Below are 19,052 nucleotides of genomic sequence, written 5' to 3'. Positions count from 1 at the left end.
CATAAATACCTGCCCCTGAAAATAAGCTTCAATAATATAGGCTGTTCCTTCTATGGAAAACGCAATCATATTTCTGAAACACACTATACTCTGCACTATTTACTTCACTGCTAGCAGACTTCGAATGCAACATCGGCCGTAAGTTTGTGTGGCTGACGGGAGCAAGAATATTACTGCAAGGGGTGGGAGTCAAGTACATTCAGAAACGCAGGTACAATAAAAGTGCAAGTAAAAATAAAGTGATGTCCCGGTACAAGACTGTGTTTCTTTCTTGTTCAGTTACAGAGAAAATGTGAGAAAACTGTCGGCAATACTTAGAGACCACGCTGACACTGCGCTAGACCGCGCCGTGTTCTGGACAGAATACGTCATCAGACACAGAGGAGCACCGCATCTGCGCCCGGCGTCCACTGAGCTGTACTGGTACCAGCACCTTCTGCTAGACGTAATGCTGGTGCTTCTAGCACTTGTGATAGTTACAGTATTGGCTCTTTATTACGCATTCAGTTCATGTTGCAGATTTGCTAAAAGCACTATGAAACATAGGAAGATTGATTGACATTAGATAATTACATTTTATTCACACAATTTTTTATTGTTCTTCTGTTAAAATATAAATGAAGAATTCATGGAAAGAACATGCTAAGTCACTTTTCTTAAATTTTACAGAGGAGAATTTTTTAACGTTAATATACAGTGGAAGCTCTTAAGTTCGACAGAAATCAAGTTCCACATCCTATAGTTCGACTGCTTACGTAGGAGAATTAGACACGCCCCTATACGGGCACTAAGAAATGAGTTTGCTTGTGTCTTATAGTGATACTTTTGTTAAAGGAAAACAGAATATTTTATTGATTAGGACATCCATATTGATCACTGATTTTAAATTAATGAACTCTTCTTTTTCTATTTGAGAATTGCGCCATTTGTGAGACGGAACTGTCGAAACCCACTGTGGTACTAGAAGCGCATACACAAGTCTCGGGGCGGGCAGGAAATGCAAGTACAGTACTGTATTCGTTTATGAATAAGGGTGCGAGTGTAAGTGGAAATCTAGTATGTGAAAGTGAAAGCGTAGGGGAAAAAATAAAAGAGGAATAGAAGAAGAAATAAATAGAAAGAAAGACAGAGATAGAAATAAGGCAGAGACGAACTGTAAAGAGAGGTCAGAACCTGCGACAGCTGAGAATATGGAAAAGATATTAGATATGATTAAAAATGTGGGAATGCGATCAAAAAGTGCAAGTAAAGTGGATCTGTAAAAGATCGAGAAGTATAGGGGAGAGAGGAAGTGTATAAGCAGATGGGTAGAGATAAAATATAAGTATTTATAGGAAGTGAGAATAGTGAGTAAGGATCAGGTGTAAGCGGAATAGTGAGAAAGTGAAAATGAGCGCAAATAGGAATGAGTGAAAATAGTGAAAAAGAGTTACGAGAAGTGAACAAGTGACAGCATAAAATTAGTACTAACATTTGAACGTTGGGACAGTAAATGAATATAAGAGAAAGATAGGAGAAAAGGTCAAAGAACAAATAGGACAAATAATTCAATATGATAATTTATAGAGAAAAATTTTAATTGAGATTTTAGTGAATAGTAGTTAGAGGAAAACGGGCGTTTGAAAGGAGTATATAATATTAGATATAATAGGATTAATAAAGAAATAGAGAATAGCAAATGAAATGTAGGAGGAATACTGAAGGGGAAATTGAACAAGTAATAAAAAGCTACATAGTGTAATTGGAGGTATTTGTGTAGACGTGTACTGCAAATATTGTGTTACTGTAATATGTTAATGGTGGCACCGGATACAGAAATGTGAGGTACACCATTACATGTAAAGCAGTGCTGTGACGAAATATATAAAAAATAAATGAAGGGTATTCATTGATGGATAACCAATAAGAATTTGTATTCATTTCACCTACCACACCCACTACCCTTATTGGACTGAACTTTCAATTCTATTTCGTCGAACTTAGGAGAGTCCACTGCACTTCTAATAGGCTTCTAATGTTGGGGACCGATTACACAAGTTGACAGCAGCATGATACATAGGCCGGGAATGTGAGCTAGTACGAGGACATTGACTTCGTTCTGCGATCGATTACGCGAATAACAAGGCACACATAAACAAATTTTGACAGCTGTAAAAGTAAATATATGCTACATAGCATTACAAAGATATATTTTTACGTACCTTTCGTTATACGCAGAAGAATTATCATAGAATTATTCGTGAGTTTGAGTGTCCTCCTTTCTTTTCTTGCGCTACAATGTATCTGTAGCCTATATAATATCGTTTGTCACCTCGTATATTTGTATTACATAATTTACTGTACGTGTAATGTTCCTGTCATTCACTTGAAAACACTCACCAAATTCCGCTGCAAAAATATGCGCCTGAGAATCTTTAACCTTCGGCATTATTATTCAGCAGATACACTGTTTATGCATGCTACGGTAGTGACTGGCGAACAGAGTATTCAGCAGATACACTGTTTATGTCTTTTCGCTGTAAGAAAAATCCTAATGTAAACAATAGCACGTGACTGAAGTGAGGCTTCATTGGCCGCTGTTTGGCGCCATAGATTCTCACTGTTGTACGTTCTGTTTCATGTTAAACATTTCCCGTTACTCGTCAAGTAGGCCTAACCTCACTACTATGCATTCGTTTGCTTAGGAAACATTTATTTTATAATTACTGTAATTAAAACTCACATAACTTATTATATACATTTAAGACTATTTTGTTTTTCTCCGCCTTTGAGAGGGTTTCTACTCTTATGATTAATAACCACACACACACCGAGGGTACAGAAGCCATACTTCAGTACCACGTGCTTACGTGAACAACTACGAGCTCAAGTGACGCCAGCTTGTTACAAGAAGAGACTACTTCGGTATTACTGTTGGTATTCATCCACGCTCACAGTACATAACAAAATATAAAAATAGTTTTTCTTTTACATAGCGTTTTACATATAAGTGAAGTTATGTTTCATCGTATTTAGCAACTAGAATTCAATTTTTTATTTTCAAATAATACAAGATTGTGGTTTCCAAATACGGAACTATATTTTCCTGCGTCATGTGAGTGTTTCGACTGGGAGCCAATCACGGGTATGACAACCACGTGCTTGTGTTTACATTAGGATTTTTCTTACAGCGAAAACAGTATAGAGTACTGACTGGTGAACGGATAGTCAACTTGAAACCATCGTAACGCACCCTATCAGACCCCAACATTACTGATAAGACACCATTACTTTACATTTAATTTAGTTTGAGTTATCATTCTGATTTACTACAAAGATAGTTCACTTTATGAGCTAGCAGATGGGATCAAAAAACAAAAATAAAAAAGTGACTTAGTTTGTTCTGTCCGTGGACTCTTCAAATGTAATTGAGATGCAGACGGGTTAGACTTCCCAGGTGTTGTTTTTCCTACAGAATAACATCTACTGGGTCATCCAATTATCGTCTGACCAGAACTGCGTCAGGCCGAAAAGCTATCGCTTCCCTCCGCCAGCCAGGCAATACACGAGTCCGTGGTTCAGCAGTTACTTGTTGTGCTAGAGTGACTGCCTAATGTATTCTAATGCACTTTAAAAGTTGTGTTCACCCAAGTCACGCAAGGAAATACTGGAACTATCTGCTTCCATTTTCAACAACTTCTGGCATCTTCTTAGGAAATTTCTTGCGGAAATTTTCCAAGCGTTGTTCACTATCGTCAAGAGTTTCTTCCGTGAGCACTGTACGTCGCTTTCCTCGCTTCTTATCTTGAACACTTCCCATTTCCCGAAATTTATTAAATAATTTATGAATCGTATGACGACTTGGAACTCGATCATCTCGGGATTTCTCTTCAAATAATCTCCTGACAACACGAGCGGATTCTGAACGGACATACGAATCGTAAGTAAACACCAGATGTGAAATAGAATAATTATAATTAGACCTATTGTTTGCCATTTGTTCTTGGCAGACTGTACACGTGTAGTTGCTTGTACTGTTCAAACACTGTGTCGCGTGAGAGTCAGGTCAAAACTATAGTCGCGACGCTGTTATTTCCGGCGTGACTCCTCCTCTTTGCTTACGTCTTAGGAAGTGAAAGCTCTATAAAGTCTAGGTAGGTAGTATCGTTCGCCATTTTTGTTCTTTCGTTCCCGAGCTACCATACGAGGAATCTATTTGCCAAACCGTTAAACATTATCATGTCGTAGCTCCTATGATAATAAATCAAACGCACTGTAATTCAGCAAATAATTGAGCGGCAAATAACGTCTTCGTGTGCTTTCTGCGAACGCCAACGAAAGAGCCAAAATGTCGGGCGATTATATTAAGTATTCATCGAGCCTTAAGAAATGAATAAGTCTTCATAAGCGAATCACAAGACGCACACGTTTAAATGTAGCCGACCTGCAACGCAATTGGCTGCCGGAAATTAGAGCGAGGGGACTATAGTTAAACCCTAACGCCCACTTCCCCGTCCGGCCGTAGGCGTTGTCTCATCAGCTGAGGCAGTTAGCTTTGGTCAGAAGACAATTGAATGGCCCAGTATGGTTTTAGCTCGAAAGTCACCATAGTTTTTCAATTAGTTTCAGGGCACTACATTGACATTTTTTCAATATCGGCATGTTTGGAGCCAGTAAAAAGTAAGAAATCTTTTAGGGATGGTGAGCTCATTAAATGATATGGTATAGAAATGGCATCTGCCTATGAAGACAACAAGATAGCCAAAAAGTTTGAAACAGCCTCCTTGTCCCTTCAAATATTAAGTACAAGATTATATTACTATGATGCACCGAAGCACATATGGAGTTTATTTAGATTTGAGTATTTTAAATCCATAATCTTTTTCCCTTCTCTAATTTTCACTGTCAGAGTAATAAAATCTACATCGACATAAGGCATAGTCCTTCTACCCGTCCTTCAGTATAATCCCTGTGCTTGGTGCTGAGGAACAATCGAATTATAATACTGATATCTTTATTGTAGAGAGACCTACCGCCTAACACCGACGCTGTATCAACATCTCAGGTTATTTAGCGTCTGAATGAGATGAAGGTGATAATGCCGGTGAAATGAGTCCGGGATCCAGCACCGAAAGTTACCTAGCATTGCTCGCATTGGGTTGAGGGAAAATCGAGGAAGCAAGTAAAGAGATAGGGTTGGAAGTAAATCCCGAAAAGACTAAGTATATGATTATGTCTCGTGATCAGAATATTGTACGAAATGGAACTATAAAAGTTGGAGATTAAATTTATCCTTCGAAGAGGTGGAAAAATTCAAATATCTTGGAGCAACAGTAACAAATATAAATGACACTCGGGAGGAAATTAAATGCAAGAATAAATATGGGAAATGCCTGTTATTATTCGGTTGACAAGATTTTGTCATCTAGTCTGCTGTCAAAAGTCTGAAATTAGAATTTATAAAACAGTTATATTACCGGTTGTTCTGTATGGCTGTGAAACTTGGACTCTCACTTTGAGAGAGGAACAGTGATTGAGAGTTTTTGAGAATAAGGTTCTTAGGATAATATTTGGGGCTAAAAGGGATGAAGTTACAGGAGAATGGAGAAAGTTACACAACGCAGAGCTGCATGCATTGTATCCTTCACCTGACATAATTACGAACATTAAATCCAGACGTTTGAGATGGGCAGGGCATGTAGCACGTATGGGCGAATCCAGAAATGCATACAGAGTGTTAGTTGGGAGGCCAGAGGGAAAAAGACCTTTGGGGAGGCCGAGACGTAGATGGGAAGATGATATTAAAATGGATTTCAGGGAGGTGGGATGTGATGGTAGAGACTGGATTAATCTTGCTCAGGATAGGGACCAATGGCGGGCTTATGTGATGTCGGCAATGAACCTCCGGGTTCCTTAAAAGCCAGCAAGTAAGTAAGTACCCGTCAACCAGGTAACTTGCCCCAACCGGGATTCGAATCCGGATCACTTGATTTCGCGGTCGGACTCGCTAACCATTACTCCACAGGCTTGGACTTACTGAGTAGATTTGGACCAGCCATGTCTATCGTGAAATCCCCGTAACACCTCAGGGTCGGAAAGTGCAGTGACTAGTGTACTTCGTGATGTTCAGTGTGGAATTTTAATATAATTCTTCCATTGATACATTTTTTACAACCCAGAATGTGTGTTACCCTGATGGCAGTGACAGGGACGAGTATATTCACAGTCTCGTGAGTTGAATACCACCCAAAGGTCACGTGTAGCGACTGCATCTCGAAGAGGTTTGTATCTTATCAAATTCGGCAGATAACATGGTACTTGGAAAGTGGTAACTCATGTCACACGCCGATACAGTACGTGTTAAGAACAATGTTCACTTAATGCTTCTCCAAGCAATAAGTCACTGTGAAAACTGAGATTCAGTTACTCTTTGACATTTTCATTTACGTATTTTTTCATTTACTTTGATTATTTTATTTTCGTGCTTTTATTTATAAATTATTTAATTCATTCATTCAAACATTAACTCTTTCGTACACCATCTTCTTAATCTTCAGCTTTATCGAGATTGTCCCCATCAGTTTTGCCGTCATTTTAATATACACCAGGGTAGCCAACCCATGGTCACGGCACACTTGCTACTAGTAACAATTCACTTTCATTATCATCTAGTGTCGAAATAGTACATTATGCAACAAGCCTATAATGGTAGTAATTAAGACGCGAGTATGTTTGTTTATGAAACGAGCGCAAGCGACTTCATAATTTTCATACGAGCGTCTTAATTACTATTATAGGCAAGTTTCATACGACTTTTTATCCTCGATCATATTTCTAACTTGAAATTATTCATAAGTATTCATGTTATGGTTATCTAAGTGAAGACCGGAACTGAACTTCTAAATTGTGAGATATGCGCAAACGCGAAAGTATTGATTTTTTCCGAGGAACGAATATCATTGACCTTGATATAATCTAGAGAATAACATGAACATTAATATTGATATAACCTGGAAATTGATTTAGAACTGAAAAACGAGATAACAAATTGAACTTATTTGAATACCATTTACAATTAACGCTAATTATTATACTAACAGAACATAACCTTCTGCGGCAGTATTGGTTTTCCAGCCTCCGTGACGTTTCGCTAATTGTCTTTCGATTGCATATCCGAGAATAATCGATACTTGCGATTTTATAATAGTATAATGGTGATTTCTCATTTGGCTGAACAACTGAACTATAATGAATTATACCAGGTGTATAATTACTACATTTCGGCATGGTCGAGCATAAATAATAATATTATGATAACGCTTCTAACTGCGTGACACCGAATCCATCGTTCGCCATGGTGGGTGTTTTGTCCAAAGACTGGTAGATGGCAGTAGTAATTCTAAAGACTCATAGACTCATAGTAAAGGCGCCGCATGGGCCTATATAAATAATAATATATTAAACGAACCGACTAGTTGAAACATAAGGAGGTTTCATACGTGCCTCCACCATTGCAGATTCCTCCATTTCCATTAGAACAGGCCTGCACAAGGTTTGCGCTCTCCGAGCCGACTCACAGCTCATGAGCGGAATGCAGATATTAGCTGCGCTCTGTATAAGGGTGGACTGGAAGAAAGGGTGATCTCGTACAAAATATACACAAAAGGAAGTACTATTACGAGTATTTATGAAATGAATTCCCGTTCAGTCTTTGCAAAACTATCTTGGACTATTATTAATTAATAATGAAATATTTATTTTACAGAAGTAATAGAAATTCTATAGTTACTTAAATGTACAATATCATTTTGTTATATTTTTATTTATCAGTACATCAAAACGAGGTTTTATGCTGTTGGCAGCTGAAAGGAACAGTAGCCTACTGATCATAATTATACATCAGTTACAGGTGTTCGACGTCTGCCTTTATTAAAGTTGATTATAGAAAACAGTTGCTCACAAATATAAATGTTGAGCCAAACATAGCAATCATTTTCACAGACAGCCTGTGTAGTCGTGGATATTATTCCTAATGTTTAGTCTTGTAAAACTCAACCAGGCTAGTAGTATTATTCAAACGATCATCTTTAGCCCTTAGGTCACATTGAATATCAATAAGTCCGAGCTGTAAATCGTTAAATGTTATGTTTTATTTAACGACGCTCGCAACTGCCGAGGTTATATAAACACACTTAAATGCAATCGACCTGGCCCGGAATCGAACCCGCAACCTCGGGCATAGAAGGCCAGCGCTATACCAACTGCGCCAACCAGGCCCACTTGTTACTTATATGGCATTGTTTCAACTGGTGTTGAAGAATTTATTATGATAACTTTAAACTTCTTTCCAATTAAGACAAGACTTTTAGTAGGTTATTTTACGACGCTTTATCAACAGCTTATGTTATTTATCGTCTGAATGAGAAGAAGGTGATAATGCCGGTGAAATGAGTCCGGGGTCCAACACCGAAAGTTACTCAGTGTTTGCTCATACTGAGTTGAGGGAAAACCCCGGAAAAACCTCAACCAGGTAACTTGAACCAGGAATCAAACCCGGGCCACCTGATTTCGCGGCTAGACGCCCTAACCGTTATTCCACAGGTGTTGACCTTAAGACAAGATCTTGGAACCTAGAATTAAATTAATATTTGCACATAATGTTTAACATGGCTTCATCACGAGCAGTTTCTATCGTTCGAAAGTAAGCGATATTACCTTCCCGAAACTGACTTACGAAAAGTGTAAATTTACGACTGAAATCCCGTAATTTATTCAACATATCAACACTGAGCTGGCCTTTTCCCTGAAGAGAGATATTTAAATTGTTGAACATTAATATCTTTAGTAGTCTATCTTTATGTCTGGACTCGTGATGACGCATTATGTTATGTTTCTTTCTACCTTTCAAAATGTTGTGGCAGATAAAGCACTCCAGCAGCTATGAAAAAGTAAGTATTTTGCCATGCAACATTGAAAGAATTTGCCTGATCACTACTCTTCCGTCTTTTAGATTCCTCCATACTGTACTGTAGCAGTAGGTAAGCAACGTGAAACAGTTACTGAGAATACGCACTGCACTCCACAAGATAGCTGAGTGGTCGTTTCCCTCTCCTCTACCTATATCGGGTCTATGTCATTCTGACGTATCTTCCTCTCCGATTCGGCGAGCGGTATACACAGCTCTCCCGCTCCGAAGGAGCGCGCGCGCTCGTTGAGCGCTCTTTGTGCAGGTATGTATTAAACGAACCGACTCGTTGAAACATAAGGAGGTTTCATATGTGCCTCCACTATTGCAGATTCCTCCATTTCCATTAGAGAACGCTCATTCCTATCCTCTCTCCTTTACTGCTGCAAATGGTTCTCACTAGAGATGAATATCGATCGAGAAAGCAAGACTAACAGCGCCCGCAAAGCCGAAAACCCGCACGACAATCTTGCTCCGTCCGTACAATAACTAACCGTAGTGCCTTCCCTACAGTGTGATTACCCATTTGTAATGGCTATAAGCCAGACTGTACTTCCAAAAAGGAATTATGAAGAAAATATTGCTCTTCGGAAGTTTAAGCGAGAATGGAAATAAGAGTTTTCGTTTAAGAAGGCATTTCTTCAAAGCTTGATCCGAAAAAATTCAATGTAGAACTTCCAACATACAGGGTGTTTAAAAAAAGTGTCGCATATTTTTACAGGAGATAGCATAGGCCGAAACTAGAAAAAAAAGTTCCTATAAACATGTATCCGGAAACAAATATCTGTTGAGATATGGGCCATGCTGTATTGTGGCCTATGACCGTCATTCGTTTAAAAACACAAAACAATGGTGCATGTTTTGAGAGTGATAGCATCCCTCAACAGAAGTAAACAGAGAATGTAGTAGTAAACAAAGGTCCAACCATTAAGTTCAAACCACTGAACGATGCTAACAGATTGCAACGTTGCAGTAAGACAGGGAAGAGTTTGCCTGTGGAGACAGGCTTGAGTTCCTTGACCTCTTAAATCTGTATTACGAGAAGAAAGAACAGTGTATTTGCAGCGATGTTGCCAGACTGCTGAAACTTTCAATTCAAATTATCTAATTAACCGTGCATTTAATCACAAAAGTAATATAGCTTTTCTATTAATTTAAGTGTAACCTATCGTCCCTTTCAATCTGCATTGTTATTTCACTGTATGTTTGCATTCATACAACCAAAGACATCGAAAAGTGCTTATAGTTCTCTTATCACTTACAAATTTGCATATAGATTTTATTTTAATACTACAGAACTTGCAGATGTCGATACAAATAAGAAATCATTCAAGTAGAGAGGGATTAAAGAAAATTGAAGGGCTCAGAGCCAAAAGCGACTAACCCAAATTACAAAAATGAGTAAATAAGAGTTGATATTAAGAGGATCCTTACAAAAATGATTGGTTTCACAATTTATTTTAAATGGTCTACATTGAATAAATACAAAAAATATTATGAATCTGTAACAACAATGTATAGTTTTGAAAAAAGGCTGAACATTACAAAATTGTGGGTTGGTCGACTTTGGCTCTGAGCCCTTCAATTGGGGGATAGCCTACTTTATTTAACAAAGATAAATAACACTTTCCATATGTGACTAGACTAGACGGCATTTCGGAAGGCGGTTAGCTTCTACTGGGTGTTCATTTCAAAGTGTGTCATGACGTCACTGTTGATGAGTCAGCGATTTGAAGCGAGTTTCAGCTTTTTGTCAGAGAAGTTGCCTATTAATCAAGGCGTTCAATCTGAACTTGAGAATGTGTACCTACGGTATAACTTGAACGTCGTAGCAACAGATGACGGTCTGTGTGCTACCATAACCTCTTTCGAACTGTGTTTTCCGCTGCCAAGTCATACGCAGGATATTTGTTATCATCGGTTGCGTACGGCAACATTCCACAATACAAATCAAATGCTCCGTGTCCATGTTGACCGTCGAAATTAATGTCAACAAATACGTAAGTAATCGTCTTAACCCTCTCCACATATCCCGACAGTAAGAAAAAACTCACCTCAGTACATGTTTCGAAACAGTTCACATTCCTGACACTACCGGTGTAACAGTACGTATCTGTAAGTACTCTTCTGAATGAACGCTGTACTTGCTAGGGAACTTCTCTGACACATAAGTAATACACCTCTGCGGAAGTGTAGGAAGATTGAATTCTCTAGGCTTATCGACTAGCCACATGACGACATACAGCGGGCCATGACACACTTTGAACTGAACACTCAGTATAAGCGCCGTAGCGTTTCTGGTGTGTGACGTCACAAGCTTGTACAGTAGAACCAATCAGAATCAGTCTATAACAAGCAATTCCCGAGTTCGTTTCTTCACGTGAGAGTGTTTCAATACATTGAATAAGTAAAACTAACACTTACTGTGTGTGTGTAAGGTAAATAAATGGAAGAAGAGACTGTAAAAAGACAAGTATTACACAAGCAGGCGCGGAAAATAGTGTTTAAGGTTTATAATTATTTTAAAAACGTTAACGAGCAGAACGCTGCCGGCCATCTTGATGCTGGCAGCAACGTTGCCAACATGCAAGAAATAACTGCAGAAGCATGTGGTGTGGGATTGAGAACCGTGCAAAGAATATTGTTAGTGAAGGAAAGAGGGTTTGTTTGGTGTCATGCTTACAGTAATCAACGGCTAAGGTCATTATTGTCTTTTGATAATTTAAATTCTCTCCTGCGCTATTTGTATTGCACGTGCGTGAAGTACGATGTGGCAATGTTGTACGCTGCCTTGCTCTCTCTATCTGTCTCTCTCGACGCAAATGCTAGCAGATTACCTCCTTCGGAATTGCCTCGACTCTAGAAACAATTAGAAGTTAAATTTTGGATTCAGAAATGCGCACAATGTTACTTCTCAACACATTACATCAAAGCCTGAAATCTTATCATCAACCTCTTCGTGAGGAAATAACTTACACAGTAATATTAGAACATTTTAACATCTTTAAAAACAATAGACCTCATTACGCTCTTTACCATTCCCTTCCGGATGCCATGATACAAACACGATAGCAAAATTCTTAAAATTCCATCATAATATTTAGTCGTTTACTGCGAACAGAATCTACAGAGTAGGCTACTAATTTGGCCTGAATGAGACAGGAAAAAACACTTCACGCATAGGAATTTATATTCAGTTTGAATGAATCTTCACGAAATTCATGTCTACCTTGCAAAACATTTATCAATAGATGATTGATCACTAATTGATAAGACAACCCAGGCAAAATGTAGGAAGATTGATGGAATAACTCGCGATAGACAAAAACAAAATTCCCACAAACTGTATTATATATGTTTAGTCAGCAGTTCGAGGACGGGTTGGAATCTCACAAGTGACACCAATAAGGCGTCACTCGTGAAGAAACTAAGCCAGGAAATAATGGGGTAGTGTGGCCAGTTCCTTTCCGCCTCCACTGCATACCACGCTAGCTAGTAACACATTTCACTAATCAGACTTCAGATGTATGGAACAATTGCTCTTCTTCTGACATATCGTCAAGTTACATGTACTGACTGGAAATAGAAGTACCAGCCAGAACTTCAATTAGTAGGATGAAAGAGTAATGGAACAGGGAAAAATTCTCTCCAGCACCGGGATTTGAACCCGGGTTTTCAGCTCTACGGAAAGAATTTTTCTCTGTTCAATTACTCTTTCATCGTATGATGACGCAGAATATCTGCATGGAAATATCATATGTACTTCGGTACATTAAAATAATATATATGATATGCATAAATCACTTCGTGATTTAAGACGGCGCTTATTCCGTCGGATTCCGGCCAACTAGTCACTCATAACGAGTGCACCTCAGAACATGTGTGGACTTCAGTCCTACGTTCATAGACATCTATAACGTAGTGCAGAGGGCGGCCACTAGAAGGAATCCAAGAGTTGGAACTTAAACTGAGACGATTCTGTCCGACACCGGGATGGGTATCCGGTGTGGCTTAGTGGATAAAGCATCAGCACGTAGAGCTGAAAACCCGGGTTCAAATCCCGATGCCGGAGAGAATTTTTGTGTTCAATTATTCTTTCATCGTATGATGACGCAGAATATCTGTATGGAAATATCATATGTACTTCGGTACATTAAAATAATATATTCAATTAATCAAAATTTTCAGACAAAAAGAAAACTTGCGGATCAAGGTCACGCACAAACGTACAAAAGTACAAACCACGCACGAGTCACTGAACTGAAAATTATGAACTGAAGCATTGGTAATTCCAGCTGTCCCAGCTGACTTTAGTTGAGGAGAATGGTCCAGGTTTGGGATAAGCACACGTGGCAAATGCAGTCCATTGCTTGACCTTGAGCTGCCAGTTCGAAAAGCACAGATAATAGATCCACATGTCATTTACTATTATGTTGTTGTTCGTTTAGTCAACTGTCCGAAAACAGGTCTGAACCTCACAAGCAACACCAAGAAGGCACCAGTTATGAGGCAATTAGGCCAGGAGATAATATGCTAGGGTGGTCAGTTCCTTTCCCCCTCCACTGCATACATCGTCAACTAGTTACGTTTACTATTATGTGCAGACTAAATTTTGTCGTAGTTTCACCGTATCACCAATATAAGATATTGTCTGTGGTATAGAGAAATCATTAAAGAACTCACAGAAGAAACAGCTGAAGAAATTAGACAAGAGACGGTTAGAATATTTAGATTTTCAAAGTACAGAGCAACAATTTATCCATTTCTAATACAGTGTTAAATGTAATGAATGAATGGTTCAGTGCAAATAAATTACACTACCTATTATGAGGTAAGATGCAACTGATCTTAAAAATGTATTGCATGGACAACGCATTTGAACTTTTATCATATTTTCTATATTACATCAAAGCTAAGACGTCTTTTAGTTGTCATTAAGTTTACGTAATCATGGGAGACCTTCAGACATGGAACACACTTTTGGTGAATGCTGTACCATGTACTACATGAGCAAGCCCAACCAACCTTTGCTAGAAATTACACAAGATAATAACCTACTTTCGAAATCATGCTGTTATTTGGCCAACTGTCCGAAAACAGGTTGGAACTTCATGCTAATGTTTTTGGTAACTTACTCAACACATCAAAAGTGCACCCCTCTGGAGCAACGGTTAGTCTACCTGACCGTGGAACGAGCGGGTCCGGGTTCAAATCCTGGTTCAGGATTTTTATTGGGTTATTTTACGACGCTGTATCAACATCTAGGTTATTTAGCGTCTGAATGAAATGAAGGTGATAATGCCGGTGAAATGAGTCCGGGGTCCAGCACCGGAAGTTACCCAGCATTTGCTCGTATTGGGTTGAGGGAAAACCCCGGAAAAAACCTCAACCAGGTAACTTGCCCCGACCGGGATTCGAATCCGGGCCACCTGGTTTCGCGGCCAGACGCGCTGTCCGTTACTCCACAGGTGTGGACTTCAGGATTTTTCCAGGGTTTTCTCTCAGCCCATTGCGAGCAAATGCCGGGTAACTTTTGGCGTTGGACCCCAGACTCATTTCCCTGGCATTATCACCAGCGAATAGAAATACAAAGAATGCAACTGAGCGAATTTCCCTGGTCTGATTTTCTGCGCACATGTCCTCAGCGTATAATGAAACTTTCAAACGCTAGAGGTCAGTGTAATCGAACACCCCCGAACGGTGGAACAGCAATCCTGATTCGCTGCCAAGTCTGCTGAAAAGTATTTCTGCTGTCGACTGGTGGTGCGATATCAGGGAGAAAGGCGTGAACCTCCAGCTGATGGAGATAGAGCTGGTTTGAAGGTCACTACTACATCAAAGGTACCAACGCAGTGTTCACACTTATAGCCTATAATAAAATTTACCTATATACGCTGTTATCGTCTTCATTTCATTCAGGCACTAGATAAACGCAGCAGTTGATAAAGCGTCGTAAAATAACTAATTAAAAACATATGAAAGAGATAAGCAACGTTATACCAGTGCCGCCTTTTCAACAAACTCCATATTTAGATGAAAGGATACTTTAAATAGACTATTCTTCAAGATTTTACAACTCTGTGTAAAGGAGAGCGGTTACGACGTGATTCGGTGTTGGCTACTAGATAGCACATGTAGGTATTACTCTAGGAAGACGACATTCTTTGTTGTTATTATTATTATTATTATTATTATTATTATTATTAGTATTATTATTATTATTATTATTATTATTATTATTATTATTTTACAGGAGAATGGAGAAAGTTACACAACACAGAACTGCACGCATTGTATTCTTCACCTGACATAATTAGGAACATTAAATCCAAACGTTTGAGATGGGCAGGGCATGTAGCACGTATGGACGAATCCAGAAATGCATATAGAGTGTTAGTTGGGAGGCCGGAGGGAAAAAGGCCTTTAAGGAGGCCTAGACGTAGATGGGAAGATAATATTAAAATGGATTTGAGGGAGGTGAGATATGATGATAGAGAATGGATTAATGTTGCTCAGGATAGGAACCAATGGCGGGCTTATGTGAGGGCGGCAATGAACCTCCGGGTTCCTTAAAAGCCAGTAAGTAAGTATTATTATTATTATTATTATTATTATTATTATTATCATCATCATCATCCTCAGGTGTAGTCTCTGCCGTACTAAGGGTCTCAATTCTGATACAGGATTTAAGGGCTTAGGGCTCCAGACCATGTGGTTTTATAGGTACTCTTCGGGCATGGCACCTGAATCTGTCAGGGCTGAGGCAGTGTGGCCCGTCTGTCAGCATCTGATGTCAAATCCAACTTAGGCATCCTGAAGGACTGGAGTAATCATGCATCAGCATACGAATTATAAGGCACACAATGACCAATGAAAGCCAGTGGAAAGCTGCTGGAAAGTTTTTCTTCCTGACGTTCACTCTAGAGGAGAAAATGTTTTGACCATCCCACAGAAAATAAAGGCAAGTTTTCGAAAAATCAATTTTAGCAAAAGTATCATTATTCAGGCTAGTGTAGCACTAACAACTTTAAAACATGCATTCAGAGAGGGTAATTTTCTTTCATCAACTGGGAATGGAAAAAATCCAGAAGAGGGACATTCCCTGGCTTCTCCCCTTCAGATCGAACACTGCGTAAACGAAGATATCAATGCTTAACTGAATCTCAGCTTGTCACAGTGACTTATTGTTTGGAGAAGCATTAAGTGATCAATGGTATTAACACGGATCGGCTTCTGGCGTACATTACTACATTCCAAGTAACACGATATCTGCACAGGATGATAAGATAGAGATTCCCTTCAAGGTGCGTCGCTACACGTGACCAGCAGATGGTCTTCAAATCACGAGAATGTGACCACACTTGCCCCTGTCACTGTCTATCAGAGATACAGACTTACGTTCTAGTTTGTAAAAAATTTATCAATGGAAAATTTATATTATAATTCCACACAGAACATCAAGAAGTACGGAATGAATCACTGCATTTCCCGCCCGTGAGTAATTCCCGAGATTTCATGACAGACAGCTGTGCCAGGTACTGTTCTCCAACCAGGAGATCAACCGTGAAAGGAATGTGCTTACTATTGCCTCATCTATTGGAGCGAAGTAGATAAATAATATTACCATTATAACGTCAGTTTAAAAACCATGCGCTCTCCTGCATATGTTATTTCCTGTATGAAGAGATTAAAAGACCAGGAGATTAACTGTGATCTAATTTTGTAACTAGGGTAGTATCAATATGTCTGCATCAATGTTATGGTTTGTGCTATGAGAGCTAGCCAATAGAGATAAGAGTACCCACGTGTGTGACCTTATGACATCTTATGACATCAACATTCATTCACAGCACCATCCCCCTTCCCTTCATTCCCTGGAGACTTTCTCGTCGTTGGAGCACAGTATATACAATATTCATTCATTCATCGTGTTCTGCCCAACACTGCAAACCCAGCATTCTCCAGTTTTTCCTATTTTCTGCCTTCCTCTTAGCCTCCACATATGATCCGTATATCTTAAAGTTGTTTATCATCTGATATCTTCTTCTGCCCCGAACTCTTCTCGTCCACACCTGTGGAGTAACGGTTAGCGCGTCTGGCCGCGAAATCATGTGACCCGGGTTCGAATCCTGGTCGGGACAAGTTACCGTGTTGAGGTTTTTTCCGGGATTTTCCCTCAACCCAATTTGAGCAAATGCTGGGCAACTTTCGGTGCTGGGCCCCAGACTCATTTCACCGGCATTATCACCTTCACCTCATTCAGGCGCTAAATAACCTGAGATGTTGATACACCGTCGTAAAATAACCTACTTAAAAAAACTCTTCTCCAGTTCACTATTCCTTCCAGAGCATACTTCAAAAGGCACTTTCTTCTCAGCCAGTGACCCAACCAATTCCTTTTTCTCTTCCAGATCAGTTTCAGCATTATTCTTTCTTCACCCACTCTTTCCAACACAGCTTCGTTTCTTATTCTTTCTGTCCATTTCACATGCTCCATTCTTCCCCATACCCACATTTCAAATGCTTCTACTCGCTTTTCTTCATGTAATGTCCATGTTTCTGCCACATACCATGCTACACTGCACACAAAGCACTTCACTTGTCTCTTCCTTAGTTCTTTCACCAGAGGTCTGCAGAAGATGCTCCTTTTTCTATTAAAAACTTCCTTTGCCATTGCTATTCTCCTTTCGACTTCTTAGCAGCAGCTCATGTTGCTGCTTATAGTACACCCCAAGTATTTGAAGCTGTCCACTTGCTCTACTGCCTCATTTAGAATTCGCAAGTTTACCTTCTTTACTTTTCTTCCTATGACCATGGTCTTCGTCTTGTTGGCCTTTATCTCTATCCTACACTGCTCACAGCTGTCATTTAGCTCCACTAGCATATCCCTTAGTATCTCGTTCAAAGCAAATCGTAAGGTTTAATACCATCGCTTTCTGGGTTCTTCTATTGATGGCAATTATATCGACTCTTCAATGGCAATCATCTTCAGACACACAATGAATCTCCTCATGTACTTCCCATCCTCTGTTTCTTAGCAGGTTGGCAATTGCTGTACGGGCACGATGGTGTCTGTTGTTACGCAGTAGCTCTCCCTTCTTAGAGAACCCCAGTACGTGGCCAAGTGTTTCAGTCTCGCTGCAGCCGGGATGGCGACAACGGGTAGTACTGAAGGTTCTGACAGGGACAGATCTCACTGTGATGACGTTGCAAGACATCTTGATGGCATTGATGTATTCCAAGGACGAAGGACACTTTTTAGAGGAGATCCAGGAGTTGGCTTTGGGGCATTCTTCAAATTAGCTTTATAATAATAAATTACTATTATCCATACCCAAACGGATCAGATTGTATTTGTACAAACTACATTAAAATGAGAAAAGAGAAAGAGTCTCGATAATGAAACGAAAATGATCATTTTCTTGCGATATATTGACACCTTTCTAGTTACCGTCGAACGGGGTGACTTTGTGCCAGGAGGGTGACTTTGTGCCACTCGCGAATTTCATACAAAAACGTAAGGAAGTAGTCTTTAAAACCGTCACAAGGTTTTAAGGACTACTAATCGTAAGGAAGTAGACTTTAAAACCTTGTCACGGTCTTAAAGAATACTTCCATGTGATTTTCGCGAATGGCACAAAGTCACCTCTCGCGACGATACTTTATAAAATAAAGACCCATTTAATTGTCAAATGCGTCTCATTACATAAAAATCAGTCCCGATATAATTGATTCGTAGTGTGAACAAATTTTGTCAAAGAATGTAAGAGAAACTGCTGTGTGAAGGAAATCAGATACACCGACAGGCAGCATGCAAAGGAACATTGCGATGTCAGGAATGCTGTCACCATTTATTGTCGCAAAAAACTAGATATTCATTTTTACAGATTAACAATACTTCATATAACGATAAAGTAACAGTGAATTAAAAATTCAAAATATTGCTATCGACATGGTCAGTATGATAATGACGCTTATCTGCCCTGGATCCACGCGTCAGCTTCTTCGAGAGCCAATGACAGTGGCGATCATAACCCTGAAGACAATGTATCGTCCAATAGATGGTTATCGCTATTTAACAATGCAAGTAGATTATGTAAAATTTCCA

General features: G+C 39.4%; 1 protein-coding gene across 1 annotated transcript in view; it reads left to right on the top strand.

Annotated features, from left to right (window-relative positions):
• The window catches only part of LOC138707512 (UDP-glucosyltransferase 2-like), a 40,306-nt gene extending 38,544 nt beyond the window's left edge, over nucleotides 1-1,762 (top strand). Inside the window, exon 6 of the mRNA XM_069837041.1 lies at nucleotides 280-1,762. Coding sequence (XP_069693142.1) covers nucleotides 280-559 — 280 coding nt within the window. The 3' untranslated portion in view covers nucleotides 560-1,762. The remainder of the gene's footprint in view (nucleotides 1-279) is intronic.
• The last annotated feature ends 17,290 nt before the right edge of the window (nucleotides 1,763-19,052 follow it).

This window comes from Periplaneta americana, chromosome 1 (assembly GCF_040183065.1).
Source record: "Periplaneta americana isolate PAMFEO1 chromosome 1, P.americana_PAMFEO1_priV1, whole genome shotgun sequence".
Lineage (NCBI taxonomy): Eukaryota > Metazoa > Arthropoda > Insecta > Blattodea > Blattidae > Periplaneta > Periplaneta americana.
Note: the sequence above shows the minus strand (reverse complement) of the source record. Positions and strands in the feature narration are given on the sequence as shown.